A 17821-nucleotide genomic window follows, 5' to 3' on the forward strand; every position below is an offset into this window, starting at 1 on the left:
AGAAAAATCATTAGCACCCAGTGTGCCTATTACCGTCCGCGAATGCATGACGCTAGTGATACATGGTATGCACGAAGCGCAGAACGCCGCACGGACGCGCCGCGTGCTGCTAATGATGTGCGTATGCGTATGAATACACGTGCGAGCGAGTCTCGAGTACTATGCTGCGTCTACCGTATCGCGTGCGCACGCCCTGTGCGTGTCCGTGCAGAGAGTCCATCCGTCCGTGCGTCCGTCTGCCTGGACGCCCGTCTATGTGAAGTGATCCAAGGGTAAATGTGCGGTGGGGGGTGACCGCGCGGCGCACCGTGGACAGGTGATGGCCGCTGTGAAGTGTCCGAAATGCTGCGAAATGTTACAGTGGCGCAGCAAGCAGTTCCCCAGGCGCGCGAGCGGGGAACAGAAGTCAAATCAGAAAGGGAGGGACGCGCGCGGGGGAGATGGGTGGGCGGGTGATGAGAGTGGCGGCGGCCCGGAAGGCCGGTCAAGCTATGAGCTGCTGAAGCGGCTGTTAAGCAGGCTAGCCTTGGCTGGGGTAACCGTGCCTGTTCGAGTCTCGAGGGAAGACTTCTCCTTTTCCTGGTTTAAGGCGACAGCCTCCTCTGTGAACGACGCGCCGTCCGAGATGTCGACCTCGGTCTTTGTAGGACGGAAGGGCGCGCGGAAGATCTTGTGCTGCGCGAATGCCAAGACAGGGCTGGAAAGACGGCCGTCAGTCGCCCGTATGGGAAGGGACTGGCGGGAGGGACGCGCTCACATTGTACCCAGAGATGCGCCGAGCAGGATCTGCGTCAAGATGGGAGGATGGTAGCCGAGGTGGACAATCGCCTGTCACGTAGCGGATCGTAAGCGTACGCGCGCGCTCAGAAAAAGCCACAAGTACTCACCAAGAAATGTGAACTGTTCCGGTCAAATAGGAATCGCAGACCGGTGCTCATCCCACTCTGCTTGTTCAGGATGAGGTCGATGCCCAGAGCCACGAGGAACGACCCGACGGCGGCGCATGACGACACCTTGACAGATTCTGTCAGCACGAGAGAGGCGGACGTTAAACGAGCACCTACAAGGCCAAACCGCTGCCGGAAGACAGTGACCCCCAGACCAATAATCATGAGTATCCCCACAATAAACCAGTTCGCCGCATACTTCGGGATGAGCAACCCGTCGCGGAGTAGGACGATACGGATGCCGATCGACATCCCGCCGAGTATGCCAAGCATCCATATGCCCGCGACGCGTCCGAGGTTGAGCAGCCCGATAAAGAAGCCGACGCCGAACGCGGCGAGAACAATAATCGTCAGGACGAGGTCCGACAGTCCCTCCGCGTTCACTGTGTTGACGAATGCCGCCCAGACTGCATGGACCAGGGCTTCCCGTTAGAGCGCTTACATAAATAGAATGGGCAGCACACGTACTGCAGAGTGTCGCGGCAAGCCCGACACCGGCCCCCGTCGTCACGCGCCATAGCCGGATGCCTACGAGCGCGAGCGGCGCGCCCACCGTGAAGACGAACGCCAGCCAGATGATGGCGGGCACATTGAAGTCCACGCCGCCGCCGTCCGTGGCGGACCCTTGCGCGATGGTCTGCTGCGTCGAGGGGTCAATGACAGTTGAGTTGGTGCCATCGTCGGATGTCACGACAACCGGGTCCATGCGCTTCCAGTGCTGGAAGCCCGCAGAGAAATCGACCGTGCCAGTAGAAGACGTGGTGGGCAAGCAGGAGGCATGACTGCTAAGCGCGAGGATGACCAGCAGACATGAGAGAGCCGTTATAGAATTAGGTAGAGAGGAAGTGTTCGGGCGGAATGAAACCGCCATGAGGATAAGAGGCCGTCAGCACGGAGTCGAAAGCCACAGGTGGGGATCGAGAGCTCCGAAGCAGCACGAAAGAGTTATGCTGCTTGGAGGCGCGACGACGCAGATGTGCGTGCGCGCAAGGCCGAGAGGGAAGGGTAAAGACCGACGAAGGTAGGATAAGGAACGTGAGGGTTTGCAAGATAGAGAGACAGCAGACTTGCTGTATGCAGTGATCGAATCCGGCGGGCGGGCACGAGAGCCCTTCGGTGAGAGCGGCTGCGACGAGTGATGTTGACAGGAATAATCCCCGGCTAAACGGAAGTAACGCCGAGATAAAGCTGCAAAATGAAAGGTGCGCTACCCGAGTGGCGGGACCCCGGCGGCACGTTGGGTAGCAACCACCGTTGGGATGCAGGAACAGATCCAGGAGACCATGCGACGACGGTGCCTGAGGCGGCTTTAGACGCGATTCTGTCTGAAAATGTCGACGTCCCATCTTGACATAGGTCCCAGCTACAGAAACAGCCATGCTTGTTTGAGGCTGTATACTGAAACTTGAGGAGCGGAGATCTTGAGGTGGTTTGGTTTGAGGGGGCACCCCTGCGAGGCTCCCGGTTAGTAAGAGGTTCCCGGTATGTCCGTGGCTATGGCCGAGTCGTGTACCAAAAACAGAACGGCTGAGGACAGCGATGCATCTGATGGACGATTGATGACCTCAAGCGCCCCGACGGCGCTATCTGAAAATGGGAATTCCCGACGGTGATAGCTCTTCCCTGGTCGGCCCGTGATAACTAACTACACCACATGCCCGATATGCAGATGCCAGAGGGTAGTTTACTGAGACTCGCCTCGATGATGAGGGTGAAAACAGCAAACAGAAGGTACAATACAATTTGAATGTGCGTACCGTAACTGAAGTCAGTACCCTTCCAGAACGCCGCCGTAGGCAGGGATGTGTAAAAGATGTGGTAAGTCTAAACACGTCAAGGGAAGCCTCCGAGTCCTTCCTTCATCATCACACCGGGTGAAGTACCATCATTCGAGACATCGCTCTCAAACCATTCATGACTACTGAGGCTCTAGTCATGAATGGTTCAAAGATCCGGTCATGCTCATCACGATGCAGCTGTTTGCTCACCAATGAAGTCGACTTCAACACTCTACAGGTGCGGAGTGATGGCAGGCACTACAATATCGGCCGAGCAGACTCAAAACTATGACGGCGTATTAGTTGATCGCATTTATTTGCTAAGCGTAACGACATACCATCCGCCAGGATGAGGTCAATTCCACCCCCTACGTCGGGGCCGGCATGTTCCCCCTGATGATCGAGAATGTCATGATGAGGGCGAAGGTTGGACGAAGGCTCTCGATGGCCAGACCTGGTACTGGCCAATATTATCAGCATGTCAGAACGGCTATCTACCAGAAAATGCATGCACTTCTACAAAGTAGAGAACTAGACTGTAAGAGCAGGGGACTACTAGTAGAGCAAGACGAAGTTATTCGGAGTACCGCGAGGTTCAACTTGGACTTAAATGGCCATGGTAGGCAGCGGGAGTGCTCACTGGTGCTCGTTATTTTGGACATGATCAACTTCAATGATGGCGGCTCGGGAGCGCAGTATTCAAAGCAGTCCCTTTTTCAAAAATATAGGATGTTAGCTGTAGAAGAGAACCGTCGTCGCGGTGCAAGAACAAGAAACGCAAGATACGGGCGCTTACTTCACGAACCTTCTTGCCTTCAGCCACAACACCGAAATACAGCACTTAGGCAAGACCGTCCCATCACCGGTGAGAAAACCTTAGTTCAGCTGCTATTGAATATGAATGGCTCAATATATGCGCAGAATACGTGGTTCTCGACACGTTAACATCGATAACATCCTCACAAACCGTATCCAATGACGGGGACTCCGAGTCGAGGCACAGTAGCAAACGTGATCCGCATAATCTCCCATCTTGGGGGCCCAGAATGCTCAGAAGAGGAATTAAGATGGGCTACAGATATCTCGTCTGGCAAAAAGCTCCTGGAGTGGCTAGCAAGCCAAGGCTCCGCGGCCACAGAATTGGGCTACGCGGGGCCCCAGCAGCTGGACAGTGTTCCAAATCCACAGGATATGCTCGACCAGACTGTAATGAGCACGATGGCGCTGTACAAAGAAGAGTCGAACGTGTAAGCGCACGTTGTGCTCAGTTATATTTTGCACTGACAAGCGCGCCTTCTTCTGTGGGTAGGCTGGAACGAGCGGTGATCAGAAGCGGCGGTGGAGCTGAGGAAGCTGGTTCTTCGCGATCATGCTACCCACCTGCATCATACGCACTACCATCTACCTTGAGGTGAGTCACCGCCATGACTCTATGGGTAAATTTGGTACTGATGACGAGAGCCTAGGATGCGTGCTGAAGCACTCGAAAGTGAAGCAGAGACACTCGAATCACGAGCTACGCGCTTGAAGCGTCGCTCACAGCTGGCAAAGTCAGTTAGCGATTGGATGTGTTTCAAGAAACGCAGAAATCTTGACACACTCTCAGATTAGCCACGAAGGACGTTAGACGAACCGCGAGCGCAGTGCAGAAGCAGATCGAGAGCGTGGACCAGACAATTCAGCGACAAGAAGAGACGCTCACGGACCTATCTGTAGAGGTACGACGTCGTGATATCATACGTGAGGCTCACAGATACTGACTTTATCTTGTCCAAGACTGACGGCACCATTGCGAAATGCACGCAACAGGCTCTCGCACTTCTGCACACTTCTGAACAACAAGGTGCACCTGTTTGCATCCGGCACATTCATCTTTGCCTGATGCATTTCGCATTTTATAGACGATGTGCTCGCCATACTTAAGTCAGAAATCGCCTCCCTCGATCGCGCGCGAAACGCTATCGCAGGTGCGGTCGGGCATCTCTACCGGACCCTCGACGATGGCTACACTTCATTGCCTTCCGCGGCCGAGTTGGCGGATGATGCGGCCGTCTTACAAGCGCGATATACCGCCACATCAAAGAATGGCTCCCCGAAGCACTCTAATTTGGTTGACGCTGCGTACTTTGAGGAGCTGGAGAAGCTAGCCAGTCAACTCAAAGCGTCACCCCCGGGCCGTCTTGCGCAGATGCAGTTGCTACATTCGCCCTCCACGGCGCAGAAACCACAGATTGAGCGGCTGTCTCTGTCATTCCCTGATGTCAAAGCGGAATTAGAGCGGGCCGGGTGTATGGACCGATTTCTCCTGCTCCAGGCGCAAGAGAGATCTCTCGACGATGTGAGATTCCTCCGTTGGCTTTGGAGGACCAACCCTTGGCTGACATATACTCGTATAGGCGACTCGAGAAATGCAGGAAAGCCTGCTCCCTCGGCTTCAGCGGACACATGACGTTCTCAATGCGCGTAGCGCCTATGCCGTGGAGACAGAAGCTGTCGTCAGCGCTCTTATCGAAGAGCTAGAAGACGTCAACGACACGGTCGAAAGCACGAAGCAGCAGCCAAGCGCTGTCGGAGGCCGTGAAGACGAACGATCAGAAGACATTCTTGAGGCCGCTGTCACAGACTTGTTGAAGGCACTTCTGCGTACGTGATCGTTTCGGTTTTGCTTCGGGAATGACAGCGTTATTGACTCTTTCGCAGGTGCTGACCCGGCAGGGCGTCCAAACGTCTTGCTCAATAGGTCTGACGTCGAAGCAGAGTTAGCGGCGCTCACTGAAAGGTCTGCCGCATCGCATCTGGCGGAGGGCAAGTGGACATCCGATGCGAAGAGTCGGTTGGCGGATTTGTACGTCTTTATCCTAATTTCGGCCCCCTGTCCCTTGTTTGACTAGGCGAACATAGGTACACTAGTCGTACAACGCTCCTCTCCACAGCGTACGCAAATGCCCCCATGAACACATCACCGCCATTCTCCGCTCTATCCGGCGAAACCGCCGCTAAGGAAGATACGCGTAGCAAGGCGCAAGGACTCACAGAAGCGGCTGCAAGGCTACAGAAGGTAGAAACACCTCATCTTCCAACCCAAAGCGAATTTATGATTGATGGCTCCTTCAGGAATCTGAACTAAGTTCCAAGGACAAGCAAAAGCTCGCTGCATTCATCAAGAAGTGGACTTCCGAGTCGAAGTGACATGCACCTGTGTTCATATGCAATCGAATTTTGTAGTTCAAGACTGTCATAAGATCTCTTCTGAAATATTGTGGTTTACTCGAAGCTCGAACGATATGCTGCAGGAATCTCCTACGCGAATATCGTTGTCGTTCTTGAACACCTTCCTGATCGGGAACCTTAAAATCTTGGAAACGAGCGTCTAGCCTCTTGCTCACGAACTCGCTACCACCCCCAGGCTGTTTCTTTGACTCTGTAGGTCCGCGAGTGATGGCTCTTGAGATGAGGACGGTATTATAAGCTGAATAATTTGCCAGGAGTCTCTGGGCACTGTCCCAGTGTATCACCACGATTTTTCGCAACACATCATCGAAGCACACCAAACATGTCGGGCTCCATGCGAATGTGAACGCGTTCCACAAGCAAAACCCACCGTGAACAATCCCCGAAAACAGGGAAATATAGAGAAAACAATGCAACTGATATACGAAACGCGCGGGGCGAATGCGGAAGCCCTCGCCTATGTCCGCAAGGAATCCCTAGACATCTACAATCGGCTGCACTCCATCGCAGAGGATGTACATTTCGTCCAGCAAGTCCACGAAGCATATCCAGATATCCCGATCCTACGTATGTACGACTCCGGCTTCTTATACTCGACTGGCTGACATGTGTCGCTTAGCAAACCTGCGCTGCGGGGCTTGGTATGTCAACCCAGCGATCGTGAGCATGACTCCGCAAAGATTGTCTCGTATACACGCGCTAACGATCTACTTAGGCGACGAATGAGCCGGTCTACTTCAAGTCCACCGACGGGCACTTCGGGAATTGGAACTTCAATCTGAGACGTCCCAACCTTCATCTGCTCCCACTTATCATCTCCAGCAACGGGTATGCGGACCCCGTAATCTCAGGACGTCGAGGCTGCGCTGACGGCCGTCTACCTAGGATCGTTCTCGTGGATTCTACCCGGGCTGGGAAACGCATCCCTGATGCGCTCTCCAAGACAATCCCCACCTGGTGCGCAGTCCTCAATCGCGCGTTGGCCAAAGCGCACCCTGAGAAGAAAGACTGGGACGTCAAGCTCTACTGCCCTCCAGGCGCTGTCAGTGAGCAGGAGCGCTCGCAGATTGAAGTCAAACTTGACCAATGGGCGGATGTGCTACTGGTAAGTGCGCCCCAGCAACTCATAGTGAGGTATCGAGCTATCTGCTAAACAGCATCTGCAGGCATCTGCATACACGCTCCCGGATCTGCCACTTCCCCTTAGGCCGTTGTGGATCACCCCGTCGACCTCGGTGTTTCCTCGCTTTCCCGCGAAGGAGAAGATGCAGTACCTCCCGATCATCTGCGTCTCCGCATCGAAGCAGGTAGCGGACGGCGTGGAGAGACGCTCAAACGGATTCTCGTATGTCCAAGGATCCGGCGATGATCACGAGCTCTGGGGCATGGTAAATGCTTCTAGGAGTCGATATTTTCTGTATAACTCATTATGGTTGAACATTCCTTAGGGCTTGACGCCGCAGCTGTTCTGGGAGAACCAAGATGTACTACTCGAATCAGACAGGGATGAACTTCCCACCGTAGTCGAAGACGTGCTGGCGAAAGCGAAGTCCCGTAACATCAGCGACACCTGGACGAGCCTGCCCACTCCAGTAATCGCCTGCGGCGGAAGGTTATTGATTGGAGCAGAGCCCGACATGCCTTCCGAGCCGCCCACCACTTTGTCTGGGGTGAATGGCTCAGTCTCCTACGTCGTCATCTCAGCAAACGCCCCGCCACCTCAGGAAGGCGACCCTCAGCCACTCGTGGCGGCGCATATACTCCGACTCCGGATGGCCGAGGGGAAGAAGGACCAGCTACACTTCCTGCAGAGCATCCTGCCGGAGTCCACGCGGTACATAAAGGAGCGGTTGTCCGTCGGAGATGCTATATGCGTCTGCTGCGACTCGGGGAAAGACGCGAGCGTCGGTGTCGCGCTTGCTGCACTCCAGCTCTTCTTCGATGACGAAGGGACGCCGCAGGTTCGGGGAGATGGCATCGTCTCACCAGGTACCCATCTTCATCGTCTACACGGCAGGCAACTTACTGACATCCGCGCACTAGTTAACCCAAGCAAAGCCTCTATCAAGACGCGCCTCCAGTGGATCATCTCCAGTAGACCCCACGCGAACCCCTCGCGCGTCACACTCCGGCGTGTGAACGAGTTCCTCCTCTCCTCGCCGTCTTTCCGCCGAAGATGAAAGATAGATTAGGATTTCTGTCCGTGATTACCATTACCGCCGGCTGGCGGGAACTATTTGTACACCAGATGTTGTACTGTATACGATCAACACGAAGCCCACTTGTATCCCGGGGTTGTATGTGGATGGAATGATGAGGTACTTCCCAGGCGGGAAGGTCGTCTGCGGGATCACCACTCCCGATGTGGTACCTGCGTATGGGCCGGAGGTTGCGGCGTGACTGCTCGACGTTGCCCCAGCGGATGCATTGAAGATAGTCAAGTTCAGCGAGGCAGTTGGGTGCGACCGAGCAAGCTGCAAGCGGAATCTGGACCAAAGGTCAGCCGATTGAAAGAGCAGAAGGATGTGCGACGCGTACTTCAATTGTGAGGGCGCCAGCACTTGAAGTTCGTACGCCGGATTCGATGAATACTTCCCGAAGCTCGGCCCTCCAGCAGCTGAGTTACCGGACCTACATGGTCTGTGTTACAACACGCGCGGGCTCGCTGGTTGAACGAAACGCACCATTCGCCCCTTACGACCTTGCTAAACATCCCGGCTCCTTCTTGTAAGATGGGCGTGATCTCGAACTTGTCGGAACTCTCTACCCGCAGGAAGAACTTCCCTATATGTCGCGGGTCGAAGGCCGAGACCACAAGTGTATAGTCTCCCGCTATACTCAGGTGAGCATGTGCCATCGTTCGACGCGTTCTGCTAGGACTTACGAGAAACATTATGACGACTTGACGCTAATGCGTACCCATAGCTATACGGCCCCGAGGAAAGCGCGAGGTCGTTATTCCCAAGTCTAAGAACGTTTGTTAGTATAAGTCTATGCCAGACTATGCCAGTCATATTCCGAGACCACGTACTCATTGATCCGCTCCCCCTTTGACCAGGCCAAGGTGACATTCATCGGTATCTGGCGGTCTCCACGCAGAGATAAGGTGAGATCGACTTTGCTGTCGCGAGCGCCGCGTGGGGGTCCGATACGCGGGTGTATACGAAGATGATACTGCGGATTGAGGTAATATGAGGGGTATGTATGGTTGCCGCCCGCCGACTTCTGCGTGAAAGCGCCTTCGATCTAAAGTGCGGGCTTAGTGATGGCGCATATATGAAGAACAAAAAGTGCGTGCATCTTTGGAATATGGCGGCTTCGCAGGAGCTGGAACCCACGAGACCTTGGTGTTTGAGTACGCGGTGATTGTGAAGCAGACGTCCTCGTAGTCGCCATCGTAGGATGCGATAATGGTCAGCACGTCCTCCGGCGACGGCGTCGTTCGAAGCTGTATCGATCACGTCAGCCAACCTCCACACACATGGCAGGCATCACTACGCGACTCACAAGAACGTGAGGCGCATTCGTATACTCTCCCTGGGGTATGAGATGAGAATCACCCTGCAAATCCAACACGAAACATAAAACGCGCACCTTGGTCGAGGGCACATCTCTGCCAAAAGAAGAGCCCTCGTCGGAGCCGCACTGCGCGCTCAAAGAGATGTACTCCGCGCTGCTGCGGTGGCTACGGACATGGCGGGTGAGCTGTAGCCAAATTGTGTGGTCCCCGTTACCACCGGAATCCAACCTCAGCTGCCCACGGAAATGGGGTGCTGTCCAAAATAGTGTTGAGCGGAGAAACCACAACTATTTTCGAACCTCTTACCTGTTCCGCTTTCCTTCGATCCATCTCGCTTCCACATCCTATGCCGCGAGGTGAGTCTGTAACACATAATAAGTGCAGAAGCGTACGTACCCATGGAATGTAAGTCGACGCTTGAACAACGACGGGTTCCAGCTGAGGTAGACACCGTCGAAGAGGTTGCACGCCTCGTCCCAAGAGATATCGAAGACACCTGCGCATCTTGAGTTGTATATCTATCCAAAATGACTATATGCCAAACTCACGACCATCACTCGTTGGACCCTCTTGGTACCCATCGCCGGGGTGTGTTTGTACCCAGGGATCGAAGATAGTCAACCTCCGGTGTTCATCGTTGCGCACACCTGCCATGTGATGGGTCAGTAGGGTTCGAGTTTTGCATATGTCCAGCATACCTATCACCGCATAACAGTGCGCAGGCAGCAGGCTTACAGGTGTACCTGCCTCTGGTACCCGCTCCCCTGTCCCAAGTGTGAGGACGCAGTCACCTGCACTGGGTCATCAGTACTGTAAATATAGATAAGGGAGGTCGGCTTACCGGCATGGTACCCCTCAGCTAGCCGAGACCATGTCTTCTCCGGCTGGAACCCCGAGCTGTGCTAAATTAGTATCTGGAAGCAAGGATCCACAGCTTCACGTACCTGCGGATATCTATGTGTTCCGGTATCCACCCTGCCAATGCGCTAGAACGGATCAAGATATGCTATCAGGTGTCGCTGTATGCGTACTCACTGGAGATCTGTACTCGAGTCACTGGGTCCATGTAAGCAGGAGAAATCAAGTGGCCAGGAACAGAAGTCACGTACGATCCAATGAAATCGTAGCCGCCTGCAAGCTTCATGTACTAAATCGTCTCAGTGTGAGCGAGGTTGGAATAAACGAAACGGATAAACGTACAGCTTTCTCCGCCAGGGAGGGCCATAACTGTCTCTTAGCACCAGTCGACATGCACATCAGCGTACCAACAGGACTAGTGGGTAGTTGATCGTCGATGCCTGCCGAGAACGCTCGATTGACAGAGTTCACGTAGATGAAAAAGTTATTCGCTTACTGATCTGCCCATGGATCCCATTATGACACGAAGTCAGCGACCTGGCATGTACGCTGAGGACGACTACTTACACGCCGATAACTGCCATTGTAGAGCATTCGAAACTGGTATTGACCGGAGTCGGACCAGCGAGGGGTGCCAGTGTCGTCCTGAGGGAAAATGGAACTTACGATCATCTACGCTTCCTTGTAAGCATCACGGCAGATCATAAACTGCAGCGGCTCACCTTCGAACCGAAGCGTCGGTGGTGATCTATACAAACGGCAATCGCGCCACAGACAGAGCAGTCTGAGACGACATGCTGTACTATATCCTGTGGGCACAATACAGGGTCCCCGTCTGAGTAGACATAATATCGTCCAGCAGATGGCCGGGTCCAGAGTGCACCGTGCTGGCGCTGCTCAGCGGAAAGAGGTGGTTGTCTGGAAACGGGATTGGGATGAAGATCACGCTTGTTGCTTTTCAGACTCACTCCGATGACGAGGACGGCGTTTCCGACGACTCCCATAGTGGAAAGAACCCCTGATTCACAAGAGATGACTTTTGGAGAGCGTAGAGCTGTTCGCCTGAGCACAATTCATGAGTCAGACTTTTCCTAGGGAAAAGATAGGATATTCACCCTCAGAGAATTCATCTGTCGCAACCGGCTTGACGTCTCGTTTCACTGCCTTGATCCTCTCCGCACGTTCCAACGCCTTCCCCGCTTGGTTACGGTAGTGAGTGCGAAGTCGTCCCTCCGGGGCTTGGCGACTAAGTAGTAAAAACTGTTTGGCGGCTTCGGCGTATTGACGAAAAGCGCGGTCGTAATCTTTCGCGAGTTCAGCGTTAGCTGCCTTAGAGTATTGAGCCTAGGGGGAGATATCAGTAACGCCACTCCCAGCCGCAAAGGCCGCAAATGCTTACCTCCGCCTCCTGAGGGGTGGCCTCCGGCGTGGCTGGTGGCATAGTGGGGGTATATGCGCCCCCAAACCCGCGCAACGTGCCCCGTATATATGGTGGGTGATCTCCGAGTCAACTGAATGCAGAACGGGTAGTCAGCTCGGCGATCTCGCAGGCCAAGTATAGCCCCACGAAATTACGGCGGTTTTACGACGAACGCACGGGCTCTCGGGCGCGATCTTGGCCTCCTCCGCAGTGATCCTGGCTCGGCGGGCTTGATGGACAGCTGCAGGACGTGGTCAGTGGCAGAGGTGTAAATGGCAGTCGCCGGACGAGGCAGGGCAGATCCCACAGCCACCCACAACTTGCGCTTTACCCCTTTAGGAAGCATCAGGTTCCCCACATCATGCGGTCACTCGGGCACGGTGGAGCGGTTGGTTTGCAAGGGAACATAGAGAGTAATTGCTACAGTATCGTGGTTGTAGTCTACACGTCATACTCTACAGTTGTCGAGGTTGAAGATCAGGATGTCTTCCGCTCCAATCTTGACCAACTCGTCCATTACATCCGCGACCTTCTTCTTTTCTACCATCGAGCTCACCGCGACCCACGCTTCATCCTCCAGAGGGCTGACTGTCGGCGCTCGGCGCCCGGGCGTGATTGCGGTCGCGTCGTGCAGTCGCGCGCGGGTCACATTGTATTCGCAGATGACGTACCGGCCCGCGGCGACAACGCCCGCTATGCGGCTCGTGATGAGCTTGATGAGGGGCTCGAGCGCGGGGTGTTTAGGTGTGCTCGACTTGATGAGGACGGCCTCGGTCTCAAGAACGGTCGCGATCGCGTGCAGTCCGGCTGCGCGCATGGTGTCTCCAGATTCTGAAATCTCCGTGAGCGTCATATGCAAAAGTGATGCGGACCCGCGACGCACCGACAAGGTCAACTAGTGACGAGCAAATAGACTGATTAGCCAACGTTCCACAAATGTGAGCAAATCACAGCGTACCAATCCCGTCCGCCAGGCCGAGCGAACATGCCGCCTCCACACTCCCGCCAACGTACTCGATCTGCGTCCGCTTCTCATCCGCGAGCTGTAACCGCTCGTCCACCCTCTGGAAGTACTGGCCTGAGAGCACTTCGAAGCTCGTCACCACTCGCTTTCCCGCAAGATCATCCACGGTCTTGATGGGGCCCGCTTCAGGAACCTGTATTTGCAGCGAGCACTTCCCGAACCCGAGCTTGAGGACCTCCGTGACATGGTTCTCCATCTCCGCCTCCAAGATGACGTCTTGACCGGTGATACCGAGGTCAACGTTTCCCTTGCCAACAAATGATGGGATGTCGGACGCAGGCAGGAAGACACTGGGAGGTGTGATAGGTGAGCGAATGAGTACTGGCATATGCACGCGGTTTTGACCAGAGATGCAGAACACCGGGCTATCTGGCGCGATTGGTCTAGCGGCAAGACCGCATAGCCAGACCGAACCCATTGAGCGGATTTACTGACAGTGCGATGTTGTGATTCTTCACCAGGCAGACGTCTAGACGGTGGTGCCTGCGGAACTGGATGTCGGCGCCTGCGAACCGTCAGAAACGCGGAGCTTCGCGAACCACTGCTTTGCTCACCAGATAGAAGCTCAAGGCACTTCTCATGCAACCTCCCTGCCTGCACGTTGAGCATGAATTACCACACGGTTTCCTATGTGCGGACCTTTCTTCGGGATGGCGAAAAGTAGACGTCCATCGAGCGATTCCGCGTCTGAAAAGACATGAGCTCAATCCGGTGTTATCCAAGGTGGCTGCACTCACTCATTTTATGAATCCTTGTGTATCCGGACGCGTTACGTAGAGGTAGAGGTTTGAGATGTACTGAGTCATGGAAAGTGTGAATTACACTCAAAGATCGTCAATTTAAGCAGTTGATAAGATAAGATTAAAGCGCCACATCTGCTGGCCTGCATCTAACACCCATGGACCATTGTGTAAGCAGGCATAGCGTAAGGGCATGTGGTGTAGTTGGTTATCACGCTCGCTTAGCATGCGAGAGGGGTCCGGTTCAATCCCGGACATGTCCATTTTGCTCTCGTTACTGCGTCCCCCCATACTTGATTGATCGGATCGTCGACTGGAAAGTCATGAACGAACAACTACCTACTTTTGACCTACTTGCAGTATGAGAACCCCCTCAATCCACGTATGTATGTGAGCTGAAGTAGAAATAATTAGCATCTGCTCCACGTACAAATCTCGGTCGACCAGTGATTACGCTCCTCAGTACTCGCCACTGCTTGGCAGGACCGGGGCGATCTGCATAACACTGTTGGCCAACTTTAAATCCGACATAAAGTAACACAATACTCTTCGCAATCGTACTGTTGTGTGCATTGGCTGGATTGCACGATATACGGACATCAACTCTAAACAAGATGATCGCGACGACCTAGTCGCAGATCTTCAGAGATCTTCTACCTGGTTGATATCTACCTGCTCGATACGTTCACCTTCTGCATGGATGGCGCATATCGAACAGCTGACCCGCTGCCTCGAGGCAGCCATCCGATAACAGCAACTTGATCGCGAGTCGAGCTCCAAACAATGAGGCCGACAGTCATGAGCAGCGTGTTTGGCCCAGTCATATTTATGCGGCTGCCTCTGCGCATGTGGGGCCAAGACGTGACCTGTACGCACCTATCCTCCTCGCCATCACTTGCTACCTTCTCATCGCGCTTAGTCGTCGACCGACCCGACCCCAATTTCGAGCTTGAATCTAGAAGAAATATATGTAAGTTATCACGTTTACAGTCTACGAAGAACATACCTCAATGTACCTGGACATATCCGCAGGAACGTAATGGAGATCGACTCTCAGCTCTCTCAGCTGCTGCATTCCCTGTCGCTGGACACTCAGCAACGCAAATCTCTCTTCGTGAGTACCGCGCCGCGTGTGGTGTATCATTCATAACCACCACCGTACTGATGCGGAACGGCCGCATGGAGAAAGGAAAGCGAAGAGCAGGCGTCTCAGACATCACGAACGCGAAGCACACCAGCCGGCGATGCAATCATGTCCGACTCCTCCGACAGCGAGGACTCGACGTATCAAGTACGTCTCTCCCCACACACTTCCCCACCCCCGCATTGACGATCGCGCGCCCGTGCACAGCCAAGTCCCTCCCAGCCCTCGAACGCAAGCTCCGCCGCAAGCGTGCCGCCGCCCTGCGGATGCGCGTACCTCCAGTCCATCAGCCGCCGAATCCGCGGGGGCAGCTACGCGACGACCGGCGGAGACTACCTCGAAGCGATATTCACGCACCGCGAGGCATTCTTCGCCTACCCGCCAGGCCACCGCGGGTGCGCGATCGGCTTCTCGGAGCTCGCACAGGACCTGGAGGGCCGCCACCTCCCGGAGGGCTGGCGCGCGGACTGGGATGGCGATAGCGAGGCCGCGGCGGCGTTCCGGCACGAGGCTTGGGTGATCGCGAACGCGTTCTGAATGCTAGGGATGGGCAGCGGCATACGCTAGAGACGTCAGCTGCTTCGGACGCTTGATACCCCCCTCGAATGTGTAGGATGGAGCGAAGCCGGCCTTCGTGTAGTGCTCACTGTATTGCATAATGTTGTACCGATTTGGATTTCGCATTGTGTGCTATGCCCTCACGCCTCCGCCGCGCTTCGCGCCGCCTTCCTCCGCTCGGACTCGGTCGGTACGGACATCGGCGTTTGCGTAGAAGGCACCGGCATACCCTTCTCTTTGAGCAGCTCCCGAAATGAACGCACGTCATCTTCAGCACTGAGGGAGCATGCCGATCAGCGTCACACTCCGCAAAACAGCCGTGGGCTCGATATGGCGGATGCGCATACCTGATGAGCCCACGCTCGATTTGGCTCTGGGTGAGTTTGCGCAGGTAGGGCAGCAGCAGATGGCCGTACTTCGGCATACCCTTGTACTGTATATGTGCGAAGTCTGAGAGGGATGCCGGATATCGCGAGCAGTTGACGCACCGTGATCAAATGTTCCGCGGAATCGGTGTGTACCTTCTCAAGGAGGAGCGGGACCAACGGGCTGTCTGCTAGGTCCTCGATCCGTCGCATGATTGGGCGCCTTCGAAAGAGAGGGTGCAGAAGTAAGTTAAGTATGTACGGCATACGAAACGTTGTCGGAAAGTGATACACTCACACTCCGAATATGATCGCGTTCGTCCGCGGCAGCTTGCGGAACGTTTGGTGGTCGATCCGCAGCCAGAGGTCCTCCGGGCGCAGATCCTTGTCCGGCAGGTTCGAAGCAATATTGTCTGTCAGGCATGGGTTAGTCGCTGTCCGGAATCAGGGCCATGATGTCACCTGAATATACGCACGCAGGAATAGGTTGCGGTCGTCCATTATGTTCCAACTGGACCTCTCGAACGACTGGTCGGGCTTGAAGCGTTTCAGCGTGCGCTCTACGCTCATCAGAAGTTTCGCGTTGAAGTCCGGTACTGGGCGGTGCAGCACCTCGAGGTGCTTGTCGATGGTTTCTGACAGAAGATACGTGCCTATATGCGCAGAGTTCGTCGATTATGGCTTGATATATACGAGAAAGACATACCGGGGAAGCCGATGAGCCCGCCCACGAGATAGACTTTACCATCCGGGCGTTCTCTAGCCATCAAAAAGTCATCCTGAACAAGGCTGTATGCGAAAGGAGGATCAGCTACACTGCTAAGTCTCATGATTGATCTGACATGCTCACCGCGATATGACGAGCAGCGCAGCTGTGCCCTTTGTCTGGCTTACCGCGTCGAAACGCTCTTCGGTCACGAGGTTCGTAATTGAGTCGGGATGCTCCCGTATGAACAGCGTGGGATAACGCTTAGGCAAATAGTCTGCGAGGAGCTCCAACAGCTCTCCACAGGCCTCGTCGTTTTCCGGGAGCGAATCAACTACTTTCTTCCCTGCAAAGTATGGTCAGCATTCCGTGGGTCAACCGAAATAGTTACGACGGTCGCCCAACCAACCTTGTTCAGCGATAACCCGCGCTTTCTCGTCAATGTACCACTTGTACTCCTTGTCGATCTCGATCCAATGGTTGATGTGCATGGGCTGATGCGCCATCGTCTGCGCCACGAGATGAATATCAGTCGACATACGCTCCTGTGCAAATGCCACTTGCTTGGTGGTATGGGTACCGCATGGTCTTGTTCGCATAAACGAAATTGCGGGCCGTGGCGGTCTCCAAGTCAAACTCGAGAAGTGGGTCGGGATCCGGGACACCTGGACTCGAATCATCGTTCTGCTTGGCATCGATTCCCATGTGTTTCTCCTTCTTCTCCACGGTGGGCGATGAGGCAGAGCGAGACGCGACAGAAATAGCTTTCCAGCAGAGCATGAGTACTATGAGGCCGACCGCGATTGCGAGCCCTGCTTTCGCCATCGCCGTAGAGGGGGTGAACAAAGTATGCAGGATCTCCATTGCAGACATTCAACGCGCAGTTAGAAGCTGAACAGAAGTTATCAGTTCCTCAACAGCGACGGAGTGGAGGATGGTGAGATGGTACGAACAAGAAAACCGCGATTGGTCCCGTTCTTAGCTTATCTCTGCGATAATGGGGACGGCCCATGACCCTTCAGAAAGGGCGGAAGCAGCATTCGTGTACGTAATATTTTGCTCACGGCTGCTCCGATCCGAGCTGCGGTCGGAGCGAGTCTGTATGGCAGATGAGAGAGCAGGTGAGTCGGGCAATTGAAGGCAAAGATCGGGGAAGAACGCTCACATACCGAACAAGTGCCGTAAGAGATGTGGTGCGTTTTGCTTCGCCGCTCACTCAAATGATCACCTCATCAGATTTCTCCAGGATATCACTTGCATACGAGGAGTTGATAAGTACTGTGATCAATCTTGGCAATGATTCGCTGAGTAGTTAACGCTCCAGCGAGACTGTTAATATCAGCTGGACGTGCGTACTCAGCCGCGAAGCCAAGTAATCCTGTGCTTTGCGCGCTCCCAAGTTTCGTTGACAGATACACGCTCATAGAGCACATCTTGTAGTTGAAGGTAGGGAGCGTGTTCGATGTAGCGGAAGGAGAGGCACTCGGCCAATGTACAACGCGAGCGGCAGAAGAGCTCGCCGGCGCTAAG

The 17821-nt window shown here is 54.6% G+C and overlaps 7 protein-coding genes and 1 non-coding gene across 8 annotated transcripts; 4 read left to right on the plus strand and 4 right to left on the minus strand.

The window, feature by feature from the left end:
- Positions 1 to 489: 489 nt before the first annotated feature.
- On the minus strand, positions 490 to 1653 carry TRAVEDRAFT_132156 (uncharacterized protein; the record flags this gene model as incomplete). The annotated part of the gene is made up of 5 exons (XM_008045000.1): positions 490 to 697; positions 758 to 828; positions 888 to 1013; positions 1065 to 1354; positions 1416 to 1653. The coding sequence occupies 5 exons, from the start codon at positions 1651 to 1653 to the stop codon at positions 490 to 492; spliced, it is 933 nt and encodes a 310-aa protein (XP_008043191.1).
- A 2047-nt stretch (positions 1654 to 3700) lies between these two features.
- Positions 3701 to 5914, plus strand: TRAVEDRAFT_23483 (uncharacterized protein; the record flags this gene model as incomplete). Its single annotated transcript, XM_008044399.1, has 10 exons — positions 3701 to 3972; positions 4035 to 4136; positions 4192 to 4275; positions 4332 to 4443; positions 4502 to 4568; positions 4627 to 5063; positions 5122 to 5368; positions 5426 to 5570; positions 5627 to 5783; positions 5840 to 5914. 10 exons carry the CDS (start codon positions 3701 to 3703, stop codon positions 5912 to 5914), a joined length of 1698 nt encoding a protein of 565 aa, XP_008042590.1.
- A 452-nt stretch (positions 5915 to 6366) lies between these two features.
- On the plus strand, positions 6367 to 8136 carry TRAVEDRAFT_132569 (initiator tRNA phosphoribosyl transferase; the record flags this gene model as incomplete). Its single annotated transcript, XM_008045001.1, has 7 exons — positions 6367 to 6523; positions 6576 to 6616; positions 6672 to 6784; positions 6842 to 7061; positions 7123 to 7344; positions 7405 to 7945; positions 8000 to 8136. The coding sequence occupies 7 exons, from the start codon at positions 6367 to 6369 to the stop codon at positions 8134 to 8136; spliced, it is 1431 nt and encodes a 476-aa protein (XP_008043192.1).
- Positions 8137 to 8169: 33 nt separating this feature from the next.
- On the minus strand, positions 8170 to 11672 carry TRAVEDRAFT_132919 (cysteine proteinase; the record flags this gene model as incomplete). The annotated part of the gene is made up of 19 exons (XM_008045002.1): positions 8170 to 8443; positions 8495 to 8587; positions 8641 to 8788; positions 8841 to 8923; positions 8988 to 9195; positions 9242 to 9404; positions 9464 to 9493; positions 9545 to 9763; positions 9869 to 9980; positions 10021 to 10123; positions 10175 to 10267; positions 10318 to 10373; positions 10421 to 10482; positions 10582 to 10623; positions 10677 to 10774; positions 10898 to 11006; positions 11057 to 11252; positions 11303 to 11396; positions 11450 to 11672. Coding segments are annotated over 19 exons (2406 nt in total), but the record flags the coding sequence as incomplete, so codon positions are not given.
- A 476-nt stretch (positions 11673 to 12148) lies between these two features.
- On the minus strand, positions 12149 to 13570 carry TRAVEDRAFT_60665 (ATP phosphoribosyltransferase). Its single transcript, XM_008045003.1, has 7 exons — positions 13516 to 13570; positions 13418 to 13465; positions 13333 to 13368; positions 13214 to 13283; positions 12713 to 13068; positions 12638 to 12649; positions 12149 to 12585 (listed from the first exon to the last, which is right to left on the minus strand). Exons 1-7 carry the CDS (start codon positions 13517 to 13519, stop codon positions 12203 to 12205), a joined length of 909 nt encoding a protein of 302 aa, XP_008043194.1. The 5' UTR covers positions 13520 to 13570; the 3' UTR covers positions 12149 to 12202.
- A 137-nt stretch (positions 13571 to 13707) lies between these two features.
- TRAVEDRAFT_t180 lies at positions 13708 to 13781 on the plus strand. The gene has a single exon. It is a non-coding gene; the product is annotated as a tRNA-Ala (tRNA).
- Positions 13782 to 14770: 989 nt separating this feature from the next.
- On the plus strand, positions 14771 to 15199 carry TRAVEDRAFT_52110 (uncharacterized protein; the record flags this gene model as incomplete). The annotated part of the gene is made up of 2 exons (XM_008044633.1): positions 14771 to 14809; positions 14870 to 15199. The coding sequence occupies 2 exons, from the start codon at positions 14771 to 14773 to the stop codon at positions 15197 to 15199; spliced, it is 369 nt and encodes a 122-aa protein (XP_008042824.1).
- A 161-nt stretch (positions 15200 to 15360) lies between these two features.
- TRAVEDRAFT_66791 (uncharacterized protein) lies at positions 15361 to 17116 on the minus strand (the record flags this gene model as incomplete). The annotated part of the gene is made up of 9 exons (XM_008045004.1): positions 15361 to 15496; positions 15568 to 15653; positions 15709 to 15808; positions 15884 to 15998; positions 16062 to 16238; positions 16292 to 16374; positions 16436 to 16637; positions 16701 to 16800; positions 16829 to 17116. 9 exons carry the CDS (start codon positions 17114 to 17116, stop codon positions 15361 to 15363), a joined length of 1287 nt encoding a protein of 428 aa, XP_008043195.1.
- Positions 17117 to 17821: the final 705 nt, after the last annotated feature.

The sequence above is a fragment of the Trametes versicolor genome (assembly GCF_000271585.1).
Source record: "Trametes versicolor FP-101664 SS1 unplaced genomic scaffold TRAVEscaffold_11, whole genome shotgun sequence".
Lineage (NCBI taxonomy): Eukaryota > Fungi > Basidiomycota > Agaricomycetes > Polyporales > Polyporaceae > Trametes > Trametes versicolor.